Source organism: Citrus clementina, unplaced genomic scaffold, assembly GCF_000493195.1.
Source record: "Citrus clementina cultivar Clemenules unplaced genomic scaffold, Citrus_clementina_v1.0 scaffold_4, whole genome shotgun sequence".
Classification (NCBI taxonomy): Eukaryota; Viridiplantae; Streptophyta; class Magnoliopsida; order Sapindales; family Rutaceae; genus Citrus; species Citrus x clementina.
Genome location: NW_006262274.1, coordinates 14457596 through 14484549, shown reverse-complemented (window position 1 = coordinate 14484549; position 26954 = coordinate 14457596). Strand labels below are relative to the sequence as shown.

The 26954-nt window shown below is 34.3% G+C and overlaps 5 protein-coding genes across 10 annotated transcripts; 2 read left to right on the top strand and 3 right to left on the bottom strand.

Moving 5' to 3' along the window:
• Positions 1–3045: 3045 nt before the first annotated feature.
• LOC18043748 (respiratory burst oxidase homolog protein C) lies at positions 3046–8636 on the top strand. Its single transcript, XM_006436945.2, has 12 exons — positions 3046–3751; positions 3854–4016; positions 4105–4153; positions 4326–4439; positions 4534–4959; positions 5057–5440; positions 5548–5643; positions 5734–5849; positions 5979–6081; positions 6267–6331; positions 7237–7811; positions 7935–8636. Exons 1-12 carry the CDS (start codon positions 3163–3165, stop codon positions 8042–8044), a joined length of 2790 nt encoding a protein of 929 aa, XP_006437008.1. The 5' UTR covers positions 3046–3162; the 3' UTR covers positions 8045–8636.
• Positions 8637–9944: 1308 nt separating this feature from the next.
• On the bottom strand, positions 9945–15646 carry LOC18043747. The gene is made up of 12 exons (XM_006436944.2): positions 15554–15646; positions 15332–15451; positions 14884–15007; positions 14653–14786; positions 14417–14561; positions 14069–14247; positions 13652–13892; positions 12975–13073; positions 12637–12782; positions 12331–12438; positions 11545–11633; positions 9945–10729 (listed from the first exon to the last, which is right to left on the bottom strand). Exons 1-12 carry the CDS (start codon positions 15620–15622, stop codon positions 10219–10221), a joined length of 1965 nt encoding a protein of 654 aa, XP_006437007.1. The 5' UTR covers positions 15623–15646; the 3' UTR covers positions 9945–10218.
• Positions 15647–17074: 1428 nt separating this feature from the next.
• LOC18043746 (germin-like protein subfamily 3 member 4) lies at positions 17075–17795 on the bottom strand. Its single transcript, XM_006436943.2, has one exon. It carries the CDS (start codon positions 17793–17795, stop codon positions 17112–17114), a length of 684 nt encoding a protein of 227 aa, XP_006437006.1. The 3' UTR covers positions 17075–17111.
• A 953-nt stretch (positions 17796–18748) lies between these two features.
• On the bottom strand, positions 18749–21031 carry LOC18043745 (inositol polyphosphate multikinase beta). Of its 4 annotated transcripts, XM_024186013.1 has the most exons (3): positions 20895–21031; positions 19695–19866; positions 18749–19559 (listed from the first exon to the last, which is right to left on the bottom strand). In XM_024186013.1, exons 2-3 carry the CDS (start codon positions 19818–19820, stop codon positions 18906–18908), a joined length of 780 nt encoding a protein of 259 aa, XP_024041781.1. In that variant the 5' UTR covers positions 19821–19866; positions 20895–21031; the 3' UTR covers positions 18749–18905. The 4 variants fall into 4 exon arrangements, with proteins under 4 accessions (XP_024041781.1, XP_006437003.1, XP_024041780.1 ...); XM_006436940.2 differs by having other exon boundaries at positions 18749–19866; positions 20895–21027; XM_024186012.1 differs by having other exon boundaries at positions 18749–19861; positions 20895–21027.
• Positions 21032–21824: 793 nt separating this feature from the next.
• On the top strand, positions 21825–26736 carry LOC18043744 (glutamyl-tRNA(Gln) amidotransferase subunit A). Of its 3 annotated transcripts, XM_006436937.2 has the most exons (13): positions 21825–22275; positions 22538–22611; positions 22713–22814; positions 22920–23144; positions 23248–23330; positions 23426–23526; positions 24040–24163; positions 24254–24408; positions 24557–24693; positions 24798–24968; positions 25277–25501; positions 25973–26206; positions 26415–26736. In XM_006436937.2, the coding sequence occupies exons 3-13, from the start codon at positions 22749–22751 to the stop codon at positions 26550–26552; spliced, it is 1659 nt and encodes a 552-aa protein (XP_006437000.1). In that variant the 5' UTR covers positions 21825–22275; positions 22538–22611; positions 22713–22748; the 3' UTR covers positions 26553–26736. The 3 variants fall into 3 exon arrangements, with proteins under 3 accessions (XP_006437000.1, XP_006437001.1, XP_006436999.1); XM_006436938.2 differs by lacking the exon at positions 22538–22611; XM_006436936.2 differs by lacking the exons at positions 22538–22611; positions 22713–22814.
• The last annotated feature ends 218 nt before the right edge of the window (positions 26737–26954 follow it).

Below are 26954 nucleotides of genomic sequence, written 5' to 3'. Positions count from 1 at the left end.
ATGTTACCCAATATTTGGAGAACATTTTGCATAAAGTTCCAACTTTTCGTCGATAATATAATAATGTTACCAACGATAATGCTTTTGGCTCTATTAGAGAAGCTATATACTCTTTTTTTTTTAATTTTAAATGGATTCAAGTTCTCACGGCGTCTTTCCTGTATCTACACAATTTGGGGTTCGTTTTAGCATATTGTATGCATTAATTAAAATGTATTATTATTTATATTGAATTAGGTAGTATTATAATGTTACAGTGTAATGTTTGGTATAGTATGTATATATGTATATTCTATTTTATTATTTATATTAAATAATATCGTTTAATTTTATTTATATTAAATAAATTATTCATATTATTAATTAAAAAAAGATTGGTCGTCACTATTACGCCAACATTCATGAGGATTCTAAATATACCAAATTTTACTTCAGAAGATACCAGAATATGTGCCCGATCTCTACTCAACATTAGAGCCTTTATCCAATTTAATAATATATTATTAATTTATTTTGATTTATTAACTATGATAATTAAGTGATAAAAAAGAAGAAGAAGAAGCTAATGAACTCAGACGTACGAATTTGCCCAATGTTGCATTAAACGCAGGATAATGCAGCCTTCTATTAAAGGATTCCTCTAAGTTACATGCATGTACCTTACAACCCTCTCACATGAATAGTATTTATTTACTATTTATGTGAGAGGGTTGTAAGGTACATGCATGTAACTTAGCATTAGCCTCTATTAAATTGTAAATTGTATTAATTAATGCAACGTAATTTTATGGAACGTGGTGTTTGCTAAATGCACCCAAAGGAAGTGAAGCCCCCTCCTTCCTCGCTGGGAAGTGTTTGGTGTCAACGAATTTTAGCATGCTTTTGACTTTTTTGGGGTGAAAATGAGTGAGTTTGCAAGCGAACACTCGTGAAAGAGTGAAAAACGTTATTTTGATGTTTCCTAGATATTATTATGTTTTTTTAGGGCCCCACTTGTTCAGTGAAAAGTTTTTTCAACCCTCGCTTTTTCTGCACATCCAAATCCGTTATAGATAACGGGACCGCTATCTTATAGTTTTTGTATGGTACCCTCACTCAAAAAAAATTAGTGAAATGAAAATAGGTAGCAAGTTACATTTTATTTTTATTAGACGGATACACTTTACACAAGTTCTAAGGTAGCAAGTTCCTATAAATAAAATAAAATAAAATAAAATAAAAAGTTATTTGTTTAGGGCCGACTTTAGATTATTAGATTTTAAACAAAATTTTTTTTGGGTGTTTTGTTATTTTGTAATTTTGATACTCAAAGAAACATAAAAAGACTTAAAAATCCATTTTATTTTTAATTCTTGAATTTTAACAACAACAAAAAAGATCTCAAAAAATTTCAAAAACAAAAATAAATAAAAAGTCAAGAAGATATCTTTTTTACTTCCATTAGAATTATTACAAAAGCAAACAAATAATTAAGAACAATATTATTTTCAAATAAAATATTTAGAAGACAGCACGTAAAAAATTGAGATGATTGATTAATTATCATATAATAGATATGGATTTTGTATTTCAAGAAACTAATTTTTCTTTTTTAAATGAACCAATAAACGTAATTTTTTTTGTAAAGAAAAGGGTAAGAAATTTTTTTATCTACTGATTTTTATATTATATGCTTTTAACAGAAATTAAAAGGAATATTAAAAGTCAAAGATTTCAGTGTTAAATAATCAAGTTTTTTTATCTTAGGAAACTAAAAAGGTAAAGAATTTAATTTTTTTTTCTTAGAAAGACTAATAGTTGATGGTTAAACAACATTATTAATTATATCTCTTTTAATATTAAGATTACCAAATATTGATTTTCTATAAAAAAAATATTCTTAATTGTAGTATAATTGTTAATTATAAATATGCCTAATAGGCTTTCCTACAATACATAATTTTGAAGAAAAAAATCTTTATTAATTAGAGAATTATTAAGAAAATACTAAAAAAAATGAGACCTTAAAAAAATATATAACCTTAGACAATCGTCTTGTTCGCCTATATTTAAAATCATTTATGCTTCTATGTGGATGAACTGAAATTTCAAATTAATAAACATATATGGTTCTACTACAAATGTGTTATACAATTAACATAATATCTCTTATGAATATGAATTTTATTAGTAATTAGTTGTTTTGATTTGACTCAATAAATTTAAAATATATTTTTAAGAGAATCCAATAATCATAAACTAGTTCTATTCAATTTTTATTATGTAAAGATTAACGGTTTACAGTCTAATTGACCTATTTTTTTTTCTTTTGTAAGATCAATATTGATTAATAATGAAGATCATCCAACGATAACCTTAATCAAAATTAGAGAACTATTACACAATCAAACCCTAATGAACAAAATTTTAAATTGAACAGTACTAATCTCTATTGGGGGTTATTACTCATTTCGTTCTCTCAAAAAATACAAGCATAATTGCCACACAAACTTTTTTACGTCTCATGCTGTGTATTGATCTTAGTTAAGTTACTGATTAGTTAATCATCAAAATCGACATATGGGACGTAGTTATTCCTTTCTTCTATCGAATAACACAATCCAAAATTGCTAACAATCATTGGATTATTAATTACACAAAAGTCTTAATTATCCCATGTATACCTTTCAACTTTGAACCACATACACGATTTTGTGTTTGACCAATCCTACTCACAAGTCTCAAGTCTCAATCAAAAAAAAAAAAAAATTCTCAATCTCCGAAAAAAAAAAAAAAAGGTAAAAAGAAGTCATAAACGGCGGAAAACGGAGAGAAATTAAATATCATGCACGTGTTAACCAAATTCAAATGAATCTTCTTCAGAGCTTCCATTAAATATTAAAATAAGACCAGTTTTTACAGTAATTTTACAAAACAGTAATAAGACATATCTGCCCCTAATTCATTACGTGACACGATAATTCATGTTACATGCCTTCTATAAATCTTATATATATATATACACATTATCCATCCAGCCATTGCAAGAAAATACATGTACGTTGTGAGTTGTGACCACTACTTTCCCACAGAAATTTTTTTTTTTTTTTCCTAAAAATCAAAAAGATCTCATTTCTATAAGTTGTTTTAGTTTGATTTTACTTGCAGAAGAAAATTGAAGACATGGGAACTGAGGATCATCACCACCAGCATCATCATTCGGACACAGAGGTTCTTGGCAACGAGAGGATCCCGTACAGTGGTCCGCTAAGCGGCCCTTTGAACAAGAGAGTTGGCAGGAAGAGCACAAAGTTTAATTTGGCGACGGAATCAAGCTCAGGCTCGTCACCTCACGATGAGCCTTACGTTGAGATCACACTCGACGTCCGTGACGACTCGGTGGCTGTTCACAGCGTTAAGGCCGCTGGTGGGGATCATAGTAATCTTCAGGAAGATCCTGAGATTACTTTACTTGCAAAAGGGTTAGAGAAAAGGTCAACTTCTTTTGGTTCCAGTGTTGCTAGAACGGCTTCCGCGAAAATCAGGCAGGTGTCTCAAGAGCTCAAGCGCTTGGCTTCCTTTGCGAAGAAGCCTCAGCCGCCTGCCCGGTTTGATAGGAACAAGTCTGCTGCAGCTTGTGCTTTGAAGGGGCTCAAGTTCATTAGCAAGACTGATGGTGGTGCTGGTTGGGCTAATGTTGAGAAGCGATTTGATGAAATAACCGCATCTACTAATGGGGTCTTGCCTCGAGCTCGCTTTGGCGAATGCATAGGTATGTACACACATATATAGCATGATACAACATCAAATGCTTGATATGATTTGTTTGTTTACTGTTAATAAGGTTATTGGTGTGTTTTGATGTTTATGGCAGGAATGAACAAGGACTCGAAGGATTTCGCTGTTGAGTTGTTTGATGCTCTTACTCGGAGACGTAATATTCAAGGGGATACAATCACTAAGGATCAGCTAAGAGAGTTTTGGGATCAGATCTCTGATCAGAGTTTTGATTCCAGGCTTCAAACTTTCTTTGACATGTAAGAAAAATTACAATTTTTTTTTTTTGCATGTTTGTTGAAAGTCATTCATCTTTTTGTTGATTGTGTGGTGAAAAATTTATTGCAGGGTTGATAAAGATGCAGATGGCAGAATCACGGAAGATGAAGTCAGAGAGGTATGACATCTTGAATAATTCCAAAAGATGCATTAAATTCAGTACTAATTAAGTTTTTGAAGTGCAGGACTAATTAAGTTTGAGCCATCAATCATGTACTTGTCAGGAATTTCTTTTAGTTTATTTTTATTCTAATAATAAATTAGTGTGAAATTAATTTACGCATCTGCAGATTATCACTCTCAGTGCTTCAGCAAACAAGCTCTCAAATATCCAGAAGCAAGCAGAGGAATATGCAGCTCTTATTATGGAAGAATTGGATCCTGACCATCTCGGATACATCATGGTAAATAATTTTTTTTTTTTTTAAATTCTGATGAGTTAGATTGTATCTCGAGTCAAGCGAATTGATGATGATCGTACTGTTGAAAATTGATCAGATAGACAACCTGGAAATGCTTCTGTTACAAGCACCGGCGCAATCTGTTAAAGGTGGTGAGAGTCGAAACTTGAGCCACATGTTGAGCCAGAAGCTGAAGCCTACACAATTTGACAACCCAATTAGGAGATGCTGCGACAGCACCATGTACTTTTTACTGGACAATTGGCAAAGGGTGTGGGTGATGGCACTGTGGATTGGAGTGATGGCAGGGCTATTTACATACAAATACATTCAGTATAAAAACAGAGCTGCATTTGAAGTAATGGGACACTGCGTGTGCATGGCCAAAGGTGCTGCTGAGACGCTAAAATTCAACATGGCTCTGATTTTATTACCCGTCTGTCGAAACACCATTACATGGCTCAGAAACAAGACCAAACTCAGTGGTGTTGTTCCATTTGATGACAACCTCAATTTCCACAAGGTAACTAAACTTAGATTAACCTCAAATCTTCACAAAGAATTGTATCATATTTGCCCAAAAGCATCGGAATCTGAAACTGGGAATCTTTTGATTTCAGGTGATAGCAGTTGGAATCTCAATTGGGGTCGGAATACATGCTATTTCACATTTAGCATGCGATTTCCCTCGGCTTATAAATGCAAGTGAAGAGAAGTATGAGCCAATGGAGCCATATTTTGGGGATCAGCCCAAAAATTACTGGCATTTTGTGAAGTCAGTAGAAGGGGTAACTGGGATTGTGATGGTTGTTCTGATGGCTATCGCCTTCACACTTGCAACCCCATGGTTCCGGAGAAACAAGCTCAATTTGCCAAAGCCGTTAAAGAAGCTCACTGGGTTCAATGCCTTTTGGTATTCTCATCACCTTTTTGTCATCGTTTACACCCTGCTCATTGTGCATGGCCAATACCTTTACTTGACCAAAAAATGGTACAAGAAGACAGTGAGTCCCTCCTTATAATTATTACCTGAACCTTTTCTATTACTTATTTGATTCATTTTGAAGCCCGACTGATTTTTTTTGCCCTTCTGCAATTCTGTTGTTTTTAGACATGGATGTACTTGGCAATTCCAATTTGTCTTTATGCCACTGAGCGGTTGATTAGGGCACTGAGGTCAAGCATTAAGGCAGTTTCCATACAAAAGGTAATTAAAGAAATGTGAACTGTGAATAAAGAATTCTTTACTTGTATGTATGTGATTAAATTTGTTATTCTATTTATGTTGCACCTGCAGGTGGCTGTTTATCCTGGAAATGTGCTGGCTCTTCACATGTCAAAGCCAGATAGATTCAGATACAAGAGTGGGCAGTACATGTTTGTCAATTGTGCTGCTGTGTCCCCATTCGAATGGTATATGCTTGAAGTCATATCCATTTACAATTATACAAACCCCGTTTGGTTTAAGTTTTATTTGTTTATTCTGCCGGCAACGATTTCTTTAGTTCAAGTGGCTAATTCACTCAAAATTTCAACACGCAGGCACCCATTTTCAATAACTTCTGCCCCGGATGATGACTACCTCAGTGTTCACATTAGAACTCTTGGTGACTGGACTCGTCAACTCAGAACAGTTTTCTCAGAGGTTTGTTAGTTAACATAGCAGATAATCAAATTGCATTATTTTCAAGTGCATGCTATACTTATTGAAATACCGATTCAACATAATTTTAAAAAGTATGGACATCTGAAAAAAAAAATCTAAATTACATAGTTATGATAAATAAATATGGAGTTGAATTTCGATTTATTTTTATTATTTTTGGTTAGGTATGCCGACCACCTCCAAACGGAATAAGTGGACTCCTCCGAGCCGAGGGACATAACAATCCTGAGTAAGTCAATCTCACATTCTCACTAGAAAAGTTAAAATTGTCAACTTAAACTTTAAATCCATCTTTATGCCAACTTAATTTACATGCGTTTCACAGAGCTACAGCCACCCTAAATTTTTTTAATTAATTATCTCTATTAACACCTATCATCATTATAGTGCCTAACTGATAAGGTTAAGATTTATCTTTCTCTGACATTTCCTGATCATGGGATATACCATCTGTGCTGTCTAATTGCAACTAACTTTATCATTTTTATTTAATTATTCGTAATTTCATACGACTCCTGATGGTGCCTCCATAAAGTCTAAACAAGACAAATCAATAAGATGAGCATATGCATTTTGACAGGCACTAAAGCAAGTGTAATTATTTAATTCCATGGTAAGCAATAGAAGTGGGTCATGTAAAACGTGGGCGACTTATAAATGCTTCCAAACTTTAATCGGTTTGAAAGTCACCTTTAATCACGCACTAGAATAACCTTGTAATTATTAATAATCTTGCTTGGGATTTTAGTCATACGAACGACAAGAATTATCTGAAATATGTATGTCGTTTATGAGCAAGGTGGTAGGATGCACCTCATTGATAGAGACTGATAGCAAATTAAAAATAATATGCATCACGAGCGTGATCTCATCCTCAACCACTGTGAATTGAAAATATCATATTAATTATTAAAGTGCATATGTTATCCTTTACATCAACACTTGCAGATTCTTTATATTTCTTTCTGATATTATCTTCTAGATCTGTATAAACTGTTTCACAACAAATCAATACGTGAATTAAAATTAAAATAATAAAAATAGAATACAAATCTTAGCGTATGTCACAACTCGAGTTATATGTCCTTAAATATGTGTTTATATTAATAATTTATTTACAATGTTAATGAACAGTTTTCCTAGAGTTTTGATTGACGGTCCATATGGAGCTCCAGCACAAGACTACAAAGAGTATGAGGTGGTTTTATTAGTTGGTCTGGGAATTGGAGCAACTCCGATGATCAGCATTGTTAAAGACATAGTGAACAACATGAAAGCCATAGAGGAAGAAGAAGAAAATGATTTAGAAAACGGTCGTGACACCGGCGTTAACACAACATCATCATCATCGACCACAACCACGAGCCCTTCTTCTTCTGGACACAGAAGAAGGGACCAATTCAGGACAAGAAGAGCATACTTCTATTGGGTTACAAGAGAGCAAGGCTCGTTCGATTGGTTTAAGGGAGTGATGAATGAGGTGGCTGAATTGGACCACAACAATGTCATAGAGCTTCACAATTACTGCACCAGTGTTTATGAAGAAGGTGATGCTCGCTCAGCTCTCATTGCCATGCTTCAGTCCCTCAATCACGCCAAGAATGGCGTTGACGTTGTCTCTGGAACACGCGTTAAGTCACATTTCGCCAAGCCTAATTGGCGCAATGTGTACAAACGCGTTGCTCTCAATCACCCTGATTCTAGAGTTGGTAAGTCCACTTTGTTACCTAATGTTTATGTCATACACATCTTAACTTACATATCTAAGATATGGGTACTAAGGATTGTGTTGTATGTGTGTGTGTGTGTGTGTTTGTTTGTCCAAAATGCAGGTGTTTTCTATTGCGGGGCACCGGCACTGACAAAAGAGCTACGACACCTAGCTTTGGATTTCTCTCACAAGACAAGCACCAAGTTTGATTTCCATAAAGAAAACTTCTAGATCAAGTCCCTCCTGATTTCCACCATTATATATCATCTCTTCCACTCCGTTTTCTCGTACAAAGCCTGTGGCATGGCCCACTGGCCCTTATGTTTATAGAAAAATCATATCAATATTTGTTTGGTACCCAGTTGATTTTGCTGCAAAATCACTAATAGAGAGCATTAGAAATATCAAGCAGACAAAGGTTGGTGGGTAGTTGATATCAAGGCCACACCACACTGGCCACACAACACATGGCAAGGGAGATATAGGCCGAAAAAGGGATTTAGCAAAAAAGTCATGCTCAGCCATTTCCTTTTGTTAAAAGTTGTGGTCCAAGCCAATAATTTTGTGAGAAATAGTAATAATGGCAGCCTGGCAGCCACCACTAATAATGGCAGCCTGGCAGCCACCACCAACTCAGTCCTTAACAGCCAAATGTAAAAGGGTTTTTGTTTTGTTTTCTTTTCTTTTTGGTTGGAGTAATTTGTTTTTTTATTTGATTAATTAAAGTTGCGATGTCAATTGAATGGGGTCGTAAGCCCTTTAAAATGTAAGTATGTATTGAATAATTAGTTCGGAGTACACTTTACCCAATTTCTTATGTTTCTCACTTTTGATAAACAACACAATACCTTGATGCAATTCAAAATAAAACAATAAAATATGTCGTACTTTACTTCACAATATGTATATGTGTGTGTCGCTAATATGCAGGTATTCAAAAGTTGTTAATTGTGCGGATGTGAAATGATAGCCGTTGGATGAATTGAATGGACAAGATTTGCTATGAACATAAGACCCACTGCTTCGGAAAAAAAAAAGAAAAACTTAAATCAAACATCTTATATACTGAGACCCATGTATAAAATGGGGGTAAAAAAAAGAGGAATTCAATCGGTCTTCTCTCTTATCTTTATACTTTTCCAAACAAATGGAAAGTACCCCTCTAGCGCCCTTGCAAATTGCTTCTCCTTTTTTTTTTCCTTGCTAAAAGCATGTAATTTTCTTTTTCTAATCTTTCTGTTCTTTTTTTATGCTTATGATTTTCTTTTTAATTTTAAGATGGCACATTTTAAATTAATTTTCTAGGAGGTTGAGTGCAGTGGTGTATATAGCATTACAAATTTTTTCAGAAATGTTTCTAGAAAAAAAAAAAAAAAAGAAGAAAGTTTTCTCAGAAACATGTATGGGATTCAAAGACTGTTGAAGGATTTAAAACAAGGTGGAAGGATGACATGGAAAAAGCACAATTGGATGATAATGAATGGCTCCACGGAATTTATGAAATTAGATCAAAGTGGATGCCTAAACATGTAAATCATGTATTTTTTTGGTGGAATTTATGTTTACAGAAACTTACATCCTTTGGAGAAGAAATTTTAGATTACTTCTGATGTATTATAACTAATTGATGCATACATGTTATATATAATTGTATTTAATATAACCACTACTTATACGATAATTTTTCAAACTAAATGAATATACATCATAATATCATTTGTTTATTTCATAAATGACGTGGTGGCTCTGATATATTTTAAAATTTCTCCCTCAGAAGACGGGAGAGGAGCGATTGAACTCATCAGCTTTTTCTTTGTCATTTTATTTGTGGCCCGAGTGTATTTCAAGTTATTTTTTCAGCCGCATGTTCCACGTTGACAGTAAATCCCGTTCATTTAATTCATCTAGCGGTTAACATCTCACATCCGTACAATTCATAATTTCCGGATGTCCACGTATTAGCGGGACTGATATCATCATCAAGTCACTCTTAATCAGCAAAAATGCAAAGAGATTTAGTGATACAAAACCAGTTACAAAGACACAAACACATGATAACATAGAGTAAGCAACTGATAGCAAAACTTTGGAGCCATGGTGCCCCAACAGCTGAAACTGTAGGCCACTAGGTTTTAGATCTAACGGTAACTGACTTAAAGTTTTAGAAACCGTGGAACACAATGAACCTCAGTCTATGATCGATTGCCATGCAATCGTTTTAATTTCATCCTTCCTTAAAATAGAACTTTTTTATGAATATAACTTTTAGTACGGTTTCTGCAGACAGCGTTCTTAGAGGACAGGGTTCTCAGAACAGAGGTAACAAGCTAATAAGAATAGAAGTAAACACACTGACCTCATGGAACTTTTCTGTAACTCCATGCTAGACGAGGATGAATTTCTTTTCACTTATATTTCCTTTTAAGCCTCTGAAAATTGGGTTTCATTAGCTGACTTGAAGTTGTCACTTGGTCAGAAGCTTGGCTCGACTGGAAAGGGATTAGAGGTTTCTTCTTTGACATGCATACATCAGAGATGCTGCTGCTTGTGGAAACAGGAGAAACCACCTTTGATTTTAACTGTGTTGGCACCTCAAGTCGTTCTAATATCCTTGAAGTTTTTTCATCCAGCTGCCTATTATTATCTGGTGGCGATGGAACGGAGTGATCCAACTTGGGTTTGGATACACAAGAGGGAGAAAATCTCTTGGGGATTTCACTAACTACAAGCTGCTCCCATTCTTCGGCAATACTAGCAGCTGTTTTGTCCTCTCCGGCCGTAAGATCAAACATTGCATTTTCCTCTTCCAAGACTACAATATCAATAGCTGAATTTGACTTTGGAGGCACTTCTGCAGAATCTGGTCGTGTTGAGTTCACTTCAGATTTTTTGTCACTCAATTCAGTAGGTAATGACCTGGAAGATTATGTAAAAAAAAGTAAATTATCAGGAATTTGTCATTAGATTATCACCCAGGTTGCCACATCTTCAAAGAAAACCTAGCGACAGTAACCACGATGAACACGAGTAATAAAAACTGAGCTCCCAAACCAAATTTTAGTAATCAACTTATTGTAACAGGTTAGAAATCATAAACTGCCTGAATAAAACATCCACAATCTGGAATCTTCCGGTGGAGCTTTCTATAGCATGCAAAGTGCACAGATGACCACAAGAATGACTTCAGTACATAAAATGCGGCCATCATCATATGTTTGAAAAGCAAGCAGATTACTTCCTGAGGATCTATTAAGATTTTTTTCCCAGATGGAGCAATTAGATTAAGTACAAACAAAGTAAGAAATCAATTATGAAAGACAAAACTCAATCTATGCATTCTACATGACATTCTACATTCAGCCACTTCAAAATGTATCTTTTTCCAACTTTAAACAGATTAACTTGAACAACTTCACAAAGATGACCATGAAATATAATTTTACAATTTCTGACTGGAAATTAAATCTGGGGTCATAGACTCAGAGCATGTATTCTATCTTCCCATTAGTTAGATGGGCATTCTTATGGCTAAACTTGGTATCTAGGTTCACTAGAAAGATTATTAGCCAGCGATACAAGGATAAAGTTCAGGCTAGCCATTTCTATTTAGAAGAAAAGGTTTCAAATGTTGCAGGATAAGAGCATAACTTCTGAGGGGATACTAAGTCATGTGCTTGAATGTTTCTTTTACAAAAAGCTCGAGACAGATAGCAGATAGAGAGTATACTTACCCAAACTGTAAGCTCTCCTTTACAAGTGAGTTTAGTTTTGGATGGAAACCTCTCTCATGAACAACTGGATTGTAGTCTCTTGATTGTATCTGCAAGCAATTTAAAAAGGACAAGACTAAATAACATGATTATGCCAGCCATCATAAACTCAAAAAATCCCTCCACAGAAAAAGATATATGTAAATACATAACCATCTTTGGAGGAAACAAATAGATTCAGTAGCTTATGCTGATTAAGCCAACTGCAAAGGTATGAAAATAAAGCCTATCTATGTCAACCTTAGTCCATCCTGCATACGGCATGAATCTATAGCTTGGTTATCAATTGAACTGGTCCTTACCTTAATACTTTTTTATCTAACTAGTCCATGTCGACAATTGCAACGACAAAAACAAATAGTAGATTTCTATTCTCTTTTTTCATTTTCAGACAAGGTCATTTGGTAGTATTCTTTGAGGAATTTGTTATGATTAAACTATCACTCCACTTACAATCCATAAAGTAAGAGTTACTATGCAATTAATTTAAAAACGAGATAAATAGGCCTTAACCACACAAGTTATGACTCAGTAATTGACATTTGCAGCTTGATGCATGTGGAAACCAAAGCTAATTGAAAAATATGGATATTCTCTTCCATTAGGATCTTTTGTCATTTACAGGAATAAGTTTTTGAAGGATGAGAAACAGTTGAGTCACATCAAAGTGGTTTACCACTGTCAGAGAGTACTAAAATGCTATAAAGCAAGAGAGAACAGTTTCCAACTATGAAGACAGGATTCAACCTTCAATAAAAATGTTTGAATGGATATCTCAATCTCCTTAGGTACCGAAGAATCAATAAATCGGTTGACATCGGGGACAGGCAAGACTTCCTCTGATCCTGCAAGTCGCTGCAAGTTATATAAATAAATAATTATTGTAGTTACAAGAAAGCAGAAGAGCAGATAAAAACAGACCAGCGAAGAAAATTTACATAAGAAAACAAGCTACATTGTATTACAATTAAAAGAACGACAAATCATGTAAGGATAATTTAAACCAAGAAATACATGGTTTATCAGCTAACAAGAAAGAAGCTCATAGTTTACCCTCAGAAGCATTGGTCCATTTTCTGAAGGTTGCAGAATATAATAGCAGTGGAACATAGCCTTTCTCATAGTCTCCACATTACAGTATGAAGAACATAACAAACCCTGGTCAAGTGAATGTAGAGCACTGCAAAGACCTCGAAATACTGCCCAACTACAGCCCGATTTTAGGAAAATGAAAGAAAGAATTTATAAAGAAATACACAGATAATCCATGATGTTGAATGATAAGTAAATTCAAGTTTGAGGACCAAAATGAATTTCTGAAATCTGAGATAACATATTTATTAAACACTCCCAGTTAAAACCAGGAAATCAAAGAATAGCCTTTCACGCACGTTGAGAGTTCAACTCTGTTTGATCTATTTCATCTGAAGTAGTTTCAATCTCATGACAAGCTGATGGAGTTACAACGTAGGAAGCTCCAATTATGACACCTACGTTAAAATGCCAGAACAGGGAGAGTTAACAGTTAAAGCATTGTTTTTTTTTGGGGGGGGGGGAGGGGAGAGGGGGAAGAGAGAGAGAGCTGGAATAAGAATCTAGCAGCACTGAATTTCTTGCCAATCAGAAAATATAGTCAATCTAGACCAGAACAATGAAGATTGGGTTAGACCATATAACATCCAAAACATCCAAATAGGAGTGGGAAAAGAAACAGGATATCAGCTTTTTCTTTTACCGTAGTACTCTATGTAGAAAGCACATTCAGGTAACTGTTCTAATATGATATTATAAATGGAAAGGAATATGTACAAATTGATATCTGAGTCACAGTTTCATAAAAAATTGTAATTTGAATTTATCAACTGCACAACAATATCAGGATATGGTTATAAGGTGTAAGATTTCCAACTCATGCATATATCATAGATGCAGCCCATCTTTGCTTTTCCCAAAAAAGCAATATGTCAGAAAATTTAATGCTTAAGGTAGAGCCCCGCAGCGCAGAAAACTAAAAGAAGCTCAAAGTATTTACCCATGTCTCAAAGATAGTATCTTGTGTAACAATTACCTTCGTTTAGAGACCCCAGGGGACTCCTCTCTATAATTTTAAAGTCAATGGGCGAAGACATTCGCTGGAGCTTCACAGAGCTCTGGAACGAGGGCATAAACAGCACTGTATTTTCTCCAACCTTTACAGAGTTCTCAATCACATCAAATTTTCCCAGATCGTGGCTGGTGATGGGACATAAAGGCTCTTTGATTTTATTTTTTACTGTACTGCTGAGTGGAATGCCATGGCACCTGCACGTCTACAAAAATTCAAAGGAATATTTTTACTGAATAGCAAAGCTCAGGTCCATATATCTATATAAATGTGGTTTACAACTAAAGATAGACATCTTGATGTCCAAAGTGCATGAAGTGGGTTGAAAACAAGGATCTTTTACCATTGAAAACATTGAATGCAGACAAAGATTGACGATACCTGACAAGGACTAAATCCATCAATAATCTGATTGACTGATGCAGACAAGCTGCAGGTTATCTGGTTCAGTGAACCAAAAAGGTTGCTCTTGAAGATAAAACGAGCTTGTATTGGTTCTTCCATGTCATCCTTTAAATCTTGTAGCCATCGTTTTACCAGGCCATGCAATACCTTGACGTCTGCAAATATGTTAACATATTAATACTCCATAGACATCATACATGAGAGGTGAGCATTTCTGCTGGTGACCAAAGGTTTACTACCAAGAAAAAATCTTAGAGGGAGATATGATGGATCTTTCTCGATAATCAGAGAATGTAAAACATATACATCGTGTCACTGCTTAACCTGGAAGATATGTTTGAAACGAGCAGTTGTCAAGATCAGAAATACATCCAATAAAACTGTTGATATGCTCTTGCATGTCGCAGAGATGGCTCGATTTTTGCTCAAATAACACAAACTCAATTGATACACACTTATCTGCTGCATCCTGTAGAAAAAATCAGTTCTGATATTATTATAGGAAAAAGCAACCAGCCAGAAGAACAGAAACACAAAATAACCTAAAAATTCAAACTCACCAGGAGAGTGTTTTTCAAGGCAGAGTCTACATTTTCAGGTAAACACGAACTCAAGACTATCACTTTTCTCACGATATCTTTGTCTCCCCAAGAGTACAGAACTTGATCGCTAAAAACAATTGAAAGTTTTGCATCTGTCACCAATCACCAAATGAATTAACACTATAGACAACTTTTTTAAAATTAGTCAGAACATTTGTTAAAAACAATAGTTAAAATGAGACAGATAACCGCAACATCGGAGGGCTCCAGATTCTTTAAATTCAGGCGAAAATGCATCAGTAGGTAAGTTGTTAACAGCGTGGTGGAAATCACGAAGACTCAAGTTTCCGCTTGGTCTATATGCAACTTTTAGCTGTTTAACACACATTCAATTCATTCAGTTTCTCTCAGAGGAGAAAATTTCACAAACATATCTCATGCATATTTTAGATTTCAGAATTACTATCTCCATTTTAAAAAATAAACCGTAACTAGAAAAACAATAACACAGACATATCACATTCACCTTCAATTTCGACTATATATTTATATAAAGCTTAAAAACAAAGTTAAGCAAAGCGAAAAAAATTACACGAAAATAACAGATATGAATATTTGACCAAAAAAAAACTGATTAACAAGAAATTTACATAAACATGAGAAATTTTTTAAATTAAATTCGTACAAATTTAGGTACCTCAACGGAAGAAGAAATGCGATTGTTGAAGACGTAGCACAAGCCGATTCGATCACAGAGTGCGTTTGATTGGCTCAAAGACGGTGAAACAGCGTAGAGATTAGCCAGCTGTAACAACAGCTGCAAATAGAAGCCAGAAAATCAACAATTATAATCAATCGATCAATCATTTGAAGCAAAAATGAGAAGAGATGATCGGGACGATTAGTGAATTTACTATACCTGCTTAAGATCTGCAAGTAATGAAGGAGAGAGGCTACGTAAATCCAGGACGAAACACAGCACCGCCATTTCTCTTCCAATTTTCTTCTCTCTCTTTCCTTTCCTTTGGCGCGGAATTGTTTGATTTGAAATTTCGAATGAGTTAACTTTCCTTTTATGGTCCGTCCTTTTGCGCCTGTTAAGTGCTTCCAGCGCTCACGGAGTAAAAGTTTTATTTACAGAATCAATAGATAATTGAGAAATAAAGAAATTTGATTTTTTTTTAAAAATAAAATAAAATCTAATAGGAAAGTCAATTTGCAAAAATTATTTATTTTTTATTATTTTAGGTAAAAAAGAATATTTTAGATAATAACATCCTAAATATGATGATAAGTATATGTGACAGCCGTTAACTATTCACACATTTTGCCATTCTAATAAAAGTGAAAAATTTTATAAGGGATTATGGGGTATGTATTTGTCGCATTAGCTAAACCCGACTGAGAGTCGGGAAAAGCTAATGCGGCAAACTGCCGCATTAGCTTTTGTGCTTTTGCATTTGTTGCTTCTTTTTTTACTTTTGCTTTTGCTTTTTTTTTAATAATAATAAATAATATCACTTTTTAATATAATATAATATTAATTTTTATTTTCTTTTATTTTTTATATCATAATTATTAATATAAATTAATAATTTATTATTCATATTTTAATTTTTATTATATTAAAAATATTACTAAATAATGTATTATTTAATTATATAATAATTAATATATTAAATTGATTAATAAGTACTTAAATAATATATAAAAATAAGAATATAACTTGATATTACATTATTTAATTATATTATAGTAATTAATATATAAAAATTTAATATAACCAATAAAAATATTTATATATGAATAAATTTAAATAATATTAATTTAAAATAAATGTTATGTTGTCGATTATAAGGCTATAAGTTTCAATCTTTATGGAAAATTATTTTTTAATATTTATACTAAAAAATAATGTTAAATTTTTAAAATTTAAGACTTTTATATTTTACATTTTTCTAGGTACTAATAAATATTATTTTCTAAATATATAATTTAAGTTAATCACAAAAAAATTAATACAGTACAGTGTAGCATCAAACATTGTACAACATTATTATAATACAGTGTTAATGCAATACATCAATATTAAAATAATGCAATACATCAATATTAAAATAATGCAATATAGCATAATACAATACAGTGTGTCAAACGCAGCCTTAGTTTATTAGACAAAAAGCAAAGCTTTTAAGTGCAACTAATTACATAGGACCTTTTGATTGGGTTGGTACTTGTTTGGCACATCCTTTGAGAGTTTATTTTCGGGGGTAAAAAAATTAATAACATAGGAAAAACTCATCTTACAACAAATAAGATAATGGGTACTTTGAAACGAGATGATAATGTACAATCTAGTTGCTCTCAGATTAAAGTCAGCACTGCAAGACACTCAAACAAATATGGCGTCTTTGACAATTAATAAAACACATAACTATATATAATATAATATATGAAGGCGTATGATTGTCCACGTTTCAAATGTGGTGTTTCGTGATTTTAAGCTTGTTAAATCTTGGAAGTGTGACATTTCTGATACTCTTATCGTCCAACGCAGAAACTGAAATGAATTTTCTCACAAGGTCGTCAATGGTATCGAAATCGGAGAACGCGGCATCACTGATGCTGACCACCCCAGGATTCTGGCTGTTTAGCACTGAAAAAACAGTTGCGAACTCATAACCAACGTTAAAGCCGAAGTGTAGCAGACCCCTGGGAAACACACACACTTCTCCTGCTTTAAGCATTACCTGGAAAACCTGTCTGTTGGTGTCAACAAAACCAGCAATCACAACACCTTTGAAAACGAAGAGCATCTCTGAGGCTCTAGGGTGAGTATGAGGCACCACCATGCCATCCACATCAAGGTCAGTTCTAGCAACGGAAAGGCCAAGAGTGTTAAGGCCTGGGAAATCTGCAGCAGTGAGGAGGGTCAATGAGGAATAGGGAAATTTATCTGTGTCGCCGGCATCTCTTAGTTTCGTGGACTTGAAATCCGAAGCAAATATGCGGTCTGGACTCTTGCATGGCAAACCATTAATGAAAATGGTTTGTTTCTTAGTTGTATCAGTTGGGCAGATATCCTGAAGATTATCAAAATCTGCCCGGCAGAAGCCAATGCAAGTGAAGCAGATTATGTACAAGAAAAGAGAAGAATTCATTTTTGTATTTTTTTTTTTACACTAGTGTGAAGTGATGATGGATGATGAATGTATATGTTTTATAATTTATGAATGTTTATATATACAGTTAAAGGTGTTGAATAGGTTGCAAGAAATTGAAGTTAGATTTTGAGGCTTGGAGTTCACTACTGGATACCAAATGGATTATGTTGTAAGAAGAGCATTGCTTTGAAGAAAGATTATCTCAAAATAGTTTTGACGGCTGAGTCCTTTATGCTTGAGTGAAATACTAAAACTTTTCATTGCTGATGCTGCTATTTGATCTCCCAGGTCACTAGCAAAGGACCCCAGACACTTACCCTTTCATTTGAAAATCAGTTTCAGGTTTTCTGATCCAGCAATTCAATTTAATTTTCTTGCCATAACAGGAAAGCAACTAACTCCACTTGTTGCTGCTACTATGTATAGCTTTAGGCTTTAGAGTACTACTTGGAAGGCCAATATGGCTCTTACAATTCAAATAAGGTATGCTGTCAATTATTAGGAGCATATCCGTACATCGAGTTTCAATGTAATGTTTGTAAAAGTAATTTTCATTTAGGCTGTAATATTAAGGTTCAGCAATGTATATGTTATGAAAAAATAAATTAAAAAGTTGAACATACACACATCAGTTTAAATTTCCCTGGCACATACAGTGGTAGAAAGAATTCCAACTGAAAATTTATTTCCTTTGATAGATCAATTTGAATAGAATGTACCTTGAAGATTCTTACTACCTGACATCTGAAATACAGAAAATGCATTAATCTTTGATGTCTACAGTGAAGAAAGACTCGAGGAAGGAAGCACCAGCGGATACAAAAACAGTTTCTTATCTCACACAGAAAACATGGACATGCGTGAACAGGTTATAGAAAATAAACAATAGGCAATGGTTTTGTTTCGTTTCGTTTCGTTTTCCAGAATTGGAGCAATAAGAGAGTAGAAATACTTGGAAATCAATAAATGAATTGAAATGGTTTCTTCATTCTCAATCAACAAATCAAGGCCCTATCTAATAAAAGATTGTTTTGAGCCTAAACAGAACCTAAATTAGAGCAGTCACAAGAGATACACTTATACAACTTGGCATTGTGGTGTAGATGTTCATTTATTTGTGCCATTATCAATGACACTGTTCTTCTCCATGTCCTGCAAACAAGCTTTGTTTGTATGTTCATCTGGACCTGTAAGAATCTCAGAAATAATCTTTATCAAAGAGCAGAGCCCACCCAAAAAATTATGATCAATAATACCTGTTCCCTCAATAACATGAGCAAAATCAACAAGTTTGATTTCAGCACCAGGACTCGTTCCTTTCAACAATGACTCCTTTTCATATACCATAAGAACTGAACAAGAATTTAAATTGTAGATGGTCTGATCCTCAAACCATTCCTTCAGCTCCAACAATTGTGCCAAAATCCCAGAAGAACCACCATAAACACTTGGTGCAAAAGAACAGTCTGGGACTGAATTTGAATCAGTAGGTGAGTTTGACGAAACAAACTTCCTAAGAACTAATCGAACATCCTCCACATTAAATGCTTGGACAAGTTTCTTCACTGGCTTCCAGAATCCAGATTCTTTGTTTTCGTATATCTGCAACCCAGATATCCTAAAACCCAATAACGAGGTGGTGGTTTCTCTATCTTTCTGAAAGCACCTTTCAATATAGTCATCAGATGCTTGAGGATACCATGTTCTCGCACCAATCTTAATGTCCATGATGGATGGATTGTTGCGGTTCGAGACAAGATCCTGCAACACGATGTGGGGAGAGAGACCGGATCCATCAGATGCCTCTACAAGTTTAGTACCATAGAAGACAGGGAAGAATCTGCGGATGTGATGCGGTATCTTTGTATTGGAAGAGAAGGAAGTGTAGAAAGCCACCTCTTTTGAGCCACGGTCATCACACTGGTAAGGCTTGTAAAAACATCCTGAATCATCTACAAGGGGTCCAAGCTTTCCCTTGCCAGCTTTGTGACCTGCAACCTGATGATCTGGGACCTTAAGCATGATGTGGCTAGTATGAAGAATCCTATGGCAAAGTTGTATTTCTTAACTGGATTTAGCAAATTCATAAAAGATAAAACAAGAATCAATATAACGCGTTGTCCCAACGGCACAGTTGATGGTCATTAGAATCCATAATGCTAATAGACTGTTAAAAGATACAAATTGTTGATAACGAAAAATTTGTATAAATGAAACTTATGCCAATAATAAAAATAGATAAAAAAAAAACTCCACACTTATTAAGTTTAAAATACGCTGCTGGGAAAAAAAATAGCTATGGGAAACAACAGCTTTTCCAATATTCCATGTTCACCTTTTGGATAATAATATTGAAACCAAAAAAGACCATAAAAGAATAAAATGAAGCTTTCCAAATACACTTTCTACTTTGCTGACAAAAAGAGGCAAGATTAAGAACCAAACTATACGAGGAAATCTCTTCAAAATCTAAAATGAAAATTTAAAAGTAATAAAATCTTATGAAGTCGGCAATTTACTTCAGATAATCTTTTACAAACTTCATACATTTTAATTTAGTATAATACCCTGTAGATATAAAGGCATTAAAGAGATCAACATGGTCAAACGAGAACAGGATCCACTTTTTCTTATTTTACCAACTGTCAAGGATAAGCTATTATATGCAAAGCGTAGCGTAGAAATAAAGTTCGAATGTGCAGACGAATTGATGACATATTTCAGGGCATTTTTTTAATAATAAATTGATATATTCCCAATAATTAAATCCAGCATTTTAGTTAATAAACTAAAACATAAGCATCAGACCACAGGAAAAAAGAAAAAAAAAATTAGAAGAATAAACCCTGAACCCTATCAAGTAACTAAATGGATCAATGAAAGAAACACCCAACTCACAACTCAACAAAAACTTGAACAAGTTATAGAGAAACCCTTTGTTTAATTCAAGCTTCAATCACAATGCTAGATGAAGCCAAACCCAGAAAGGAGGGGGGGGAAGTGAACTGAAAAGGCATTGAATAAAAAAAAGAACTACAGATAAATTAAGCTAATAATAAATAATACTCATACGAAGAAGAAGAGTTAAGAAAGTACCTCTTGAAGTTCAAAAATCAAAGAAGCTTTCAATCTTTTCCAATGCAAAGGCTGCAAGAGAGAGTATAATATAAATATTTGCAGCATAAAGCCTACGCTATTATTTTATTTTTATCAAGGCCTCTGGATTCTAATTCTTCCTCTGCAAGAATTATTATTTTAGTAAGAAGAGAAATATGGGGACAGGTTTGCCCGTCAAAGATGGCCCTTGGTTGGAAAACTGCAGGCCCAACCAATATTATACGGCGGACGGCCCAGCATAAAACCGATCATTCAAAGTTACAACTTACAAGCTTGATTAAATTTTTCCCAAAAAAAATTAAATTCTTTTCCGAAAATTTTTATTTTTTAATAATGATTTCAATTAGAACACTAAAGCAAGTCCAATTGTAATCAGTATTAAAACAAAAAAAAAAATTAGTATGAATTTTCAGTGTTTATTTTTAATATAAGTGTAATTTATAAAAAGTTCTTGTCCAGATACAAAAATTAAAATTAAAGTTAATATTGATTTTATATGTTTCCTAAACAAATCTAAAAGCAACTTAAAATTTGGGGAGTGCCGGAGCAAAAAAAGAATTTTTTATAATGCGGTATGATTTTTTATGGTGTGTGTTGATAATGAGATTGTTCTGAACCTTTGGATTTAAATATTTTAATTTTTATTATTGGTTTAATGAAGTGCATAAATAATTAGTTAATTAATAAGTAATTAGTAATCTTTAAAAGTAAGTCGATGAATTCAAATTAAATTAAAAAAAAAGGAGGTTGTGTTTGTGTGGTTCATTATAATTCTTTTTCTTTCTTTTATTAATTTATAAATAATTTTTAAAAAAATTTACTACTAGTATAATATTTTTAAAAAGTTTATTTACAAATATTTGACATCGATCAAAATTTAAAAGTTTATATTTATCACATTATCGATGGCGTAGACACAGAAACCAAAAAGCTAGAAGAAAAAACATTTTCGTTTTGAATAAACGAATCTTGACTCTAACAGCATTGCTTGCCGTCCGGATCTATCAATGCACCCGTTGACTCTGAAATTGGAGTGCCGTGAGAGTGACGCTTGCTGCTATGTTGCCTAATAAGCACGAGCATCGTCAACGAAAAAATGGTTGATGTTAGAAACCCATTTTACAGTACCGCTTACAGAGTACAGCTCCGTCTCTGTGGCAATAAACAGGGAGCTTCATCATCGAGAAAAAACAAAAACGTGGCTAACATGTCAAGGGACACGTGCCCTGAGCTTCATTTTGCAGGGACACGTTTCTTTGTCTGTGTAATTTTCTCTTTACTGGCTGCTACTGTGGGTTCTTATGCTGCTTTCTCCCAGTTTCACTCTCTAAGTGATACTAGTAGCCCCTGCAATAAAATGGTGCGTCTGTCTCTCTTTACATACATTTTTGTCATTTATGCATAAATTTTGCCCATACCCTTTAGCCCATTTTGTAATTACAGAATGACATTGGTTGAATTTTCGCAATCGCCATGAGAACTTAGAAACATTTAGCATTAGGAGTAAAATTTTGTAACACGTAGTTAGTAATAGAAACATATTAAGCGTGGCTTCCCTTTTGCTTGCAACTAAAACTTGTTTGAAGAAAATCAAATTTTGTACTCTAATACTTGCACGGCAGGTGAGAGCTTTTAGAAAATTCTGGGAAATGTTGTCTCAAAAAGTTTTGATTCATTCCAGTAATATGAAGTCCAGGTAACACTTATCAAAAGCTAATGTGCAGCAGGGGGAATTCATTTGATTTTTTGTCCTTGAATTCCATGTTTCATACTTACTTTGTCACGTTCTTTGATCAGGACATTAAAAATAGTAGTGAATGTTCAGAAAAAGCAATGCATGCTTCGCAGCTTAAATGTACTTTTGAATTGCTTGATTCCAACTTCTTCAATGAAAGAAAGGTGATTTCTTAAATACATTGTACAATTAGATTTCACTTGGCCTACTTTTGATTCTCTTTTTTTTTTCCATAATAACAATAGTTGATTAAACATTTTTTGGTTTAGGTGTTGGAGATTGCAAAAGGTGCAACAGAGTTCAATTTACCTATAATCAGAGCCAATAGGAAACTAATTGCTTCCGAGAATGGAGGTTTGCATAACCCATCTGTTTTGACTTTTAATCCGGATTGGGGTACTGAACAGGAACAAGAAGCAAGCAAAATATTTAATTATCCTTCAATCTCTGACATTCAAAAGCCGGAGAATGAAGAAGACATTGCCTTCATGAGTGTAAGTCAGTTTAGGGTCTAATAGTGATTGACAGAGTTTCAGTCTATGATTTATTTCATTGTTTCCGTTCTCGTGCATGTCAACTTGTGGAGTCTTTCATCAGGTTCTTGAATTAGGGGCACTTATTAGGACAAAACAAATTACATCTGAGGAGCTTACTAGAATATTTCTGAAGAGATTAAAGAGGTAACAGAATGGAAAATGCACTAATCAACATGTTTAGCTATCTGATATTTAAGTTTGCTTTTCTAATACCATTGGTGTGTGTCGGAAAAAATCAGGTACAATCCTGCTCTTGAAGCTGTGGTTACTTATACTGATGAATTAGCTTATCAGCAAGCAAAAGAAGCTGATGAATTGCTTGCTCAAGGAAAATATTTGGGTATGACTTCTATCTAATTATCATGATAATCCAAAATTAATAGGAATATTCTCATTCTTGTTAGTTTACCATCAATTTGATACAAGCAGGGAGAGGTTTCAGAGTGGAGGTATGGTGCCTCACAAATATTATTTTTCAGAACCATCACCTTAACCCAACAAAAGCAACCGATTGTTAAGATGTTAACCTTTTGAAACTCATTGACTTTTAGAAATTGCCTTATCTGAATAGTTTATCAAGGTAAGTTTTTGACAGTTGCCAACTATTAAGGATTGACAACCTGTTAATTAGATCTTACAGATGGATTGGCATTAAGTTTTGATCGAGTGCTAAATGAAAAGGATGGAGTAGTTTGTCTTTAATATGATGTGCGAAGGTTCATTTCATTGTTGGGGGAGCTTTGCAGTCAGATTCTGATTTTCTGAAATGTTTACTAAAATCTGGATGCAGTTCTCTTTTTCATATTTACTCATTTTTTAATTAATATTTGATTTCATAATGAATTGTTTATAGGACCTCTCCATGGGATACCTTATGGGTTGAAGGATATAATTGCAGTACCTCAATACAAGACTACTTGGGGTTCGACAACTTTTAAAAATCAAGTTCTCAACACCGAAGCCTGGGTTTACAAGAGGTATTGGACATATCTGAAACTGTATTACTCAATGTAGGAAGAGGATACATTCTATTTAGCTACCTGATTTTTTGACTCCCTTTGTTACAGGTTGAAATCTGCTGGGGCAGTTCTTGTTGCAAAGCTTGTTTCTGGATCTCTGGCATATGATGATATCTGGTTTGGTGGTAGGACAAGGAATCCATGGAATATTGAGGAATTCTCAACAGGTTCATCGGCTGGTCCTGCTGCCTGCACCTCCGCAGGTATTCTTCTGTTTTCATATTGTTAAATATTTGCTTTTCCTTCAGTCTGTTTCTTTTCTGCTCATCTTTGATTTAGCAAACCTAGACCATATTTAGTTGCTGCCAAGTCTTGAACTGCTAGCAATAAGAAAGTATATTCTTTAAACAGGTATGTTGCCATTTGCAATTGGTTCAGAAACAGCTGGTTCCATGACCTACCCCGGAGCTCGATGTGGTGTGACAGCGTTGCGCCCAACTTTTGGAACTGTTGGTCGAACTGGTGTGATGAGTATATCAGAAAGCCTTGTATATCCCAAAATCTTTTCTTTTGGTCATTTTCCCTTTTTCTCCCACCCTTTTCTTTTGGTTGGTCCAGTGTGGTTTCAATCTAAATCCCCTGTGTTTGACAGGATAAGCTCGGACCATTCTGTAGAAGTGCTGCTGATTGCACAATTGTTTTGGATGCTATTCAAGGAAAGGATCCAGATGATCTCTCATCAAGAGACTTTCCATTTGCCGATCCATTCTCAGTTGACATTACAAAACTTACAGTTGGTTATCTTGAGGATGCTGAGATGGAGGTTAGAAGGGCTGTTTCTTTATTTTATATTAAGTGTTAACTAACTACCAACTCTCATATGGTCATGGTGGTACGGTGCTTACTTGTTCCCCATATTATCAGGTCTTGCCTTCAAGACACGTTAGTACTCGAAGCTAGAAAATTGTTTAACTAACTGACTGTAAATTAATAATCTCCCATCTGGTACCAAATATGTTCAGGTCATTGGCATTGTAAATTTGTTGGATTCAGTTGAGTTTGTTCACCTGCTAGACTAATTTAGATTTAGTTTTCCCTAAAACTTCAACTTTTTTCGGATGAAAATGCTAGGTTGTTCAAGTTCTGGCAGAAAAGGGCATTAAAATGGTTCCTTTTAAGTTAAATTACACAGTTGACTCTGTTCAAGGAATCCTAAACTTCACAATGGATGTCGACATGTTGGCTCACTTTGATGAGTGGCAACGCTCTGGGAAGGATGATGTTTATGAAGCTCAGGATCAATGGCCTGTCGAATTACGCCGTTCCCGCATAATTACTGCAGTAGATTATATGCAGGTTAGTTTGTCTACTCAGTCTGCATCAGAAAATGAAATGGCAAAAAAAAAAGGGAAAAACTAGATAATTTCCATGATTAATGAAAAAATAAACTACCCACTTAGACCATTTCTCATGATTCAAGTCACTATATTTCATGCAAATATCTAGTTCATGACCTTTTGGGTTAAGTCCATGTATTAGTTCCTGGTTCACATTGCTACCTAACAGACCTGTGAATCATTATATTCTCAACTGCAGAACTGCTTCTTAGAAGTTATAATGATTTGTAGTCAATATGTGATTCATCATCAATTGTATTGAAGAGCATGAGTGGCAATTTAGACGCTGAAGTAAGGTTTCTCAATCAGGAATGGCCAATTTAATGATTCCTACAGAAAAAGTGATTAATTAGAGAACTGAGAAGAAACATATACAATCTTACTTTCTGAAATGTATTAAATATTAAGAATTTTTTATCACTTCTCACAGGCACAGAGAGCACGAGGGAAATTAATTAGGGAAGTGAAAGAAAGTTTCACTGTTGATGCCTTCATTGGAAATGTGACTGATTGGGAGAAGGTTTGCTTGGGAAATCTGGTTGGTTTGCCAGTAATTGTTGTTCCAGCCGGTTTCAAAAATATATCTAATCCACCTCCAAGTGGATCTCGAAGAAGAACCACCATTACTACTGGCATTTATGCTCCTCCTAAACATGATCACATTGTAAGCTCCATACCAACCTCAACCTTTGTATTTACTATTTTCTTATTCTCTCAATTGTGAGCTTTTTATTCCCAAATCTTTTTTTTTTTTTTTTTTTGCTATCTAGTGTGTCATATAAAAGAATCTCTGAAGTTGCTTCAGCGATCCTGAGGCATTCTGTATGAGGAGTAAATTGATTTTTTTCTTTTTCCCCTTTTCCCACATGCAGGCTTTGGCGTTAGCAATAGCATATCAGTCAGTCACAGATCACCACAAGCAACGCCCACCTATCGATAACCTGGGGCCAAATGACATCATCCCAAATCCACCTACAGTTACCATCCCTCCCAGAATATTACATCTTTGAAGGTTTCCTATCTAGAGTTCCAATGTGTATGCATCCTTCAGCACCATTATTGGGAAGTGCATCTGATTACTTTTTTTTTTTCATACGGTATGAATAGTGTAAAAGTATTATGTGCTAAAGATAGTATCTACATTTATGTATGAAACGTGATTATGTGGAAGGCATGATTAGTTGTTTCAAGTAACAGAAACTAGAGATAATAGTGCCAGTGGGATTGAAATTTATGTTTCTTAAAAGTCAATGTTTTTCATGCCCAATTACTGTGAGGACTTAATCAAGTGTTATGTTCTTCATAAAAGCTATGTGCTTGTCGCTCATAGAAAGGAGGAAAAAAATGTTGTGTATGGGACCAAAAAATGAAAACAGGAATGCCAAAGTAGAATTATGATGTCTTTAGCGATT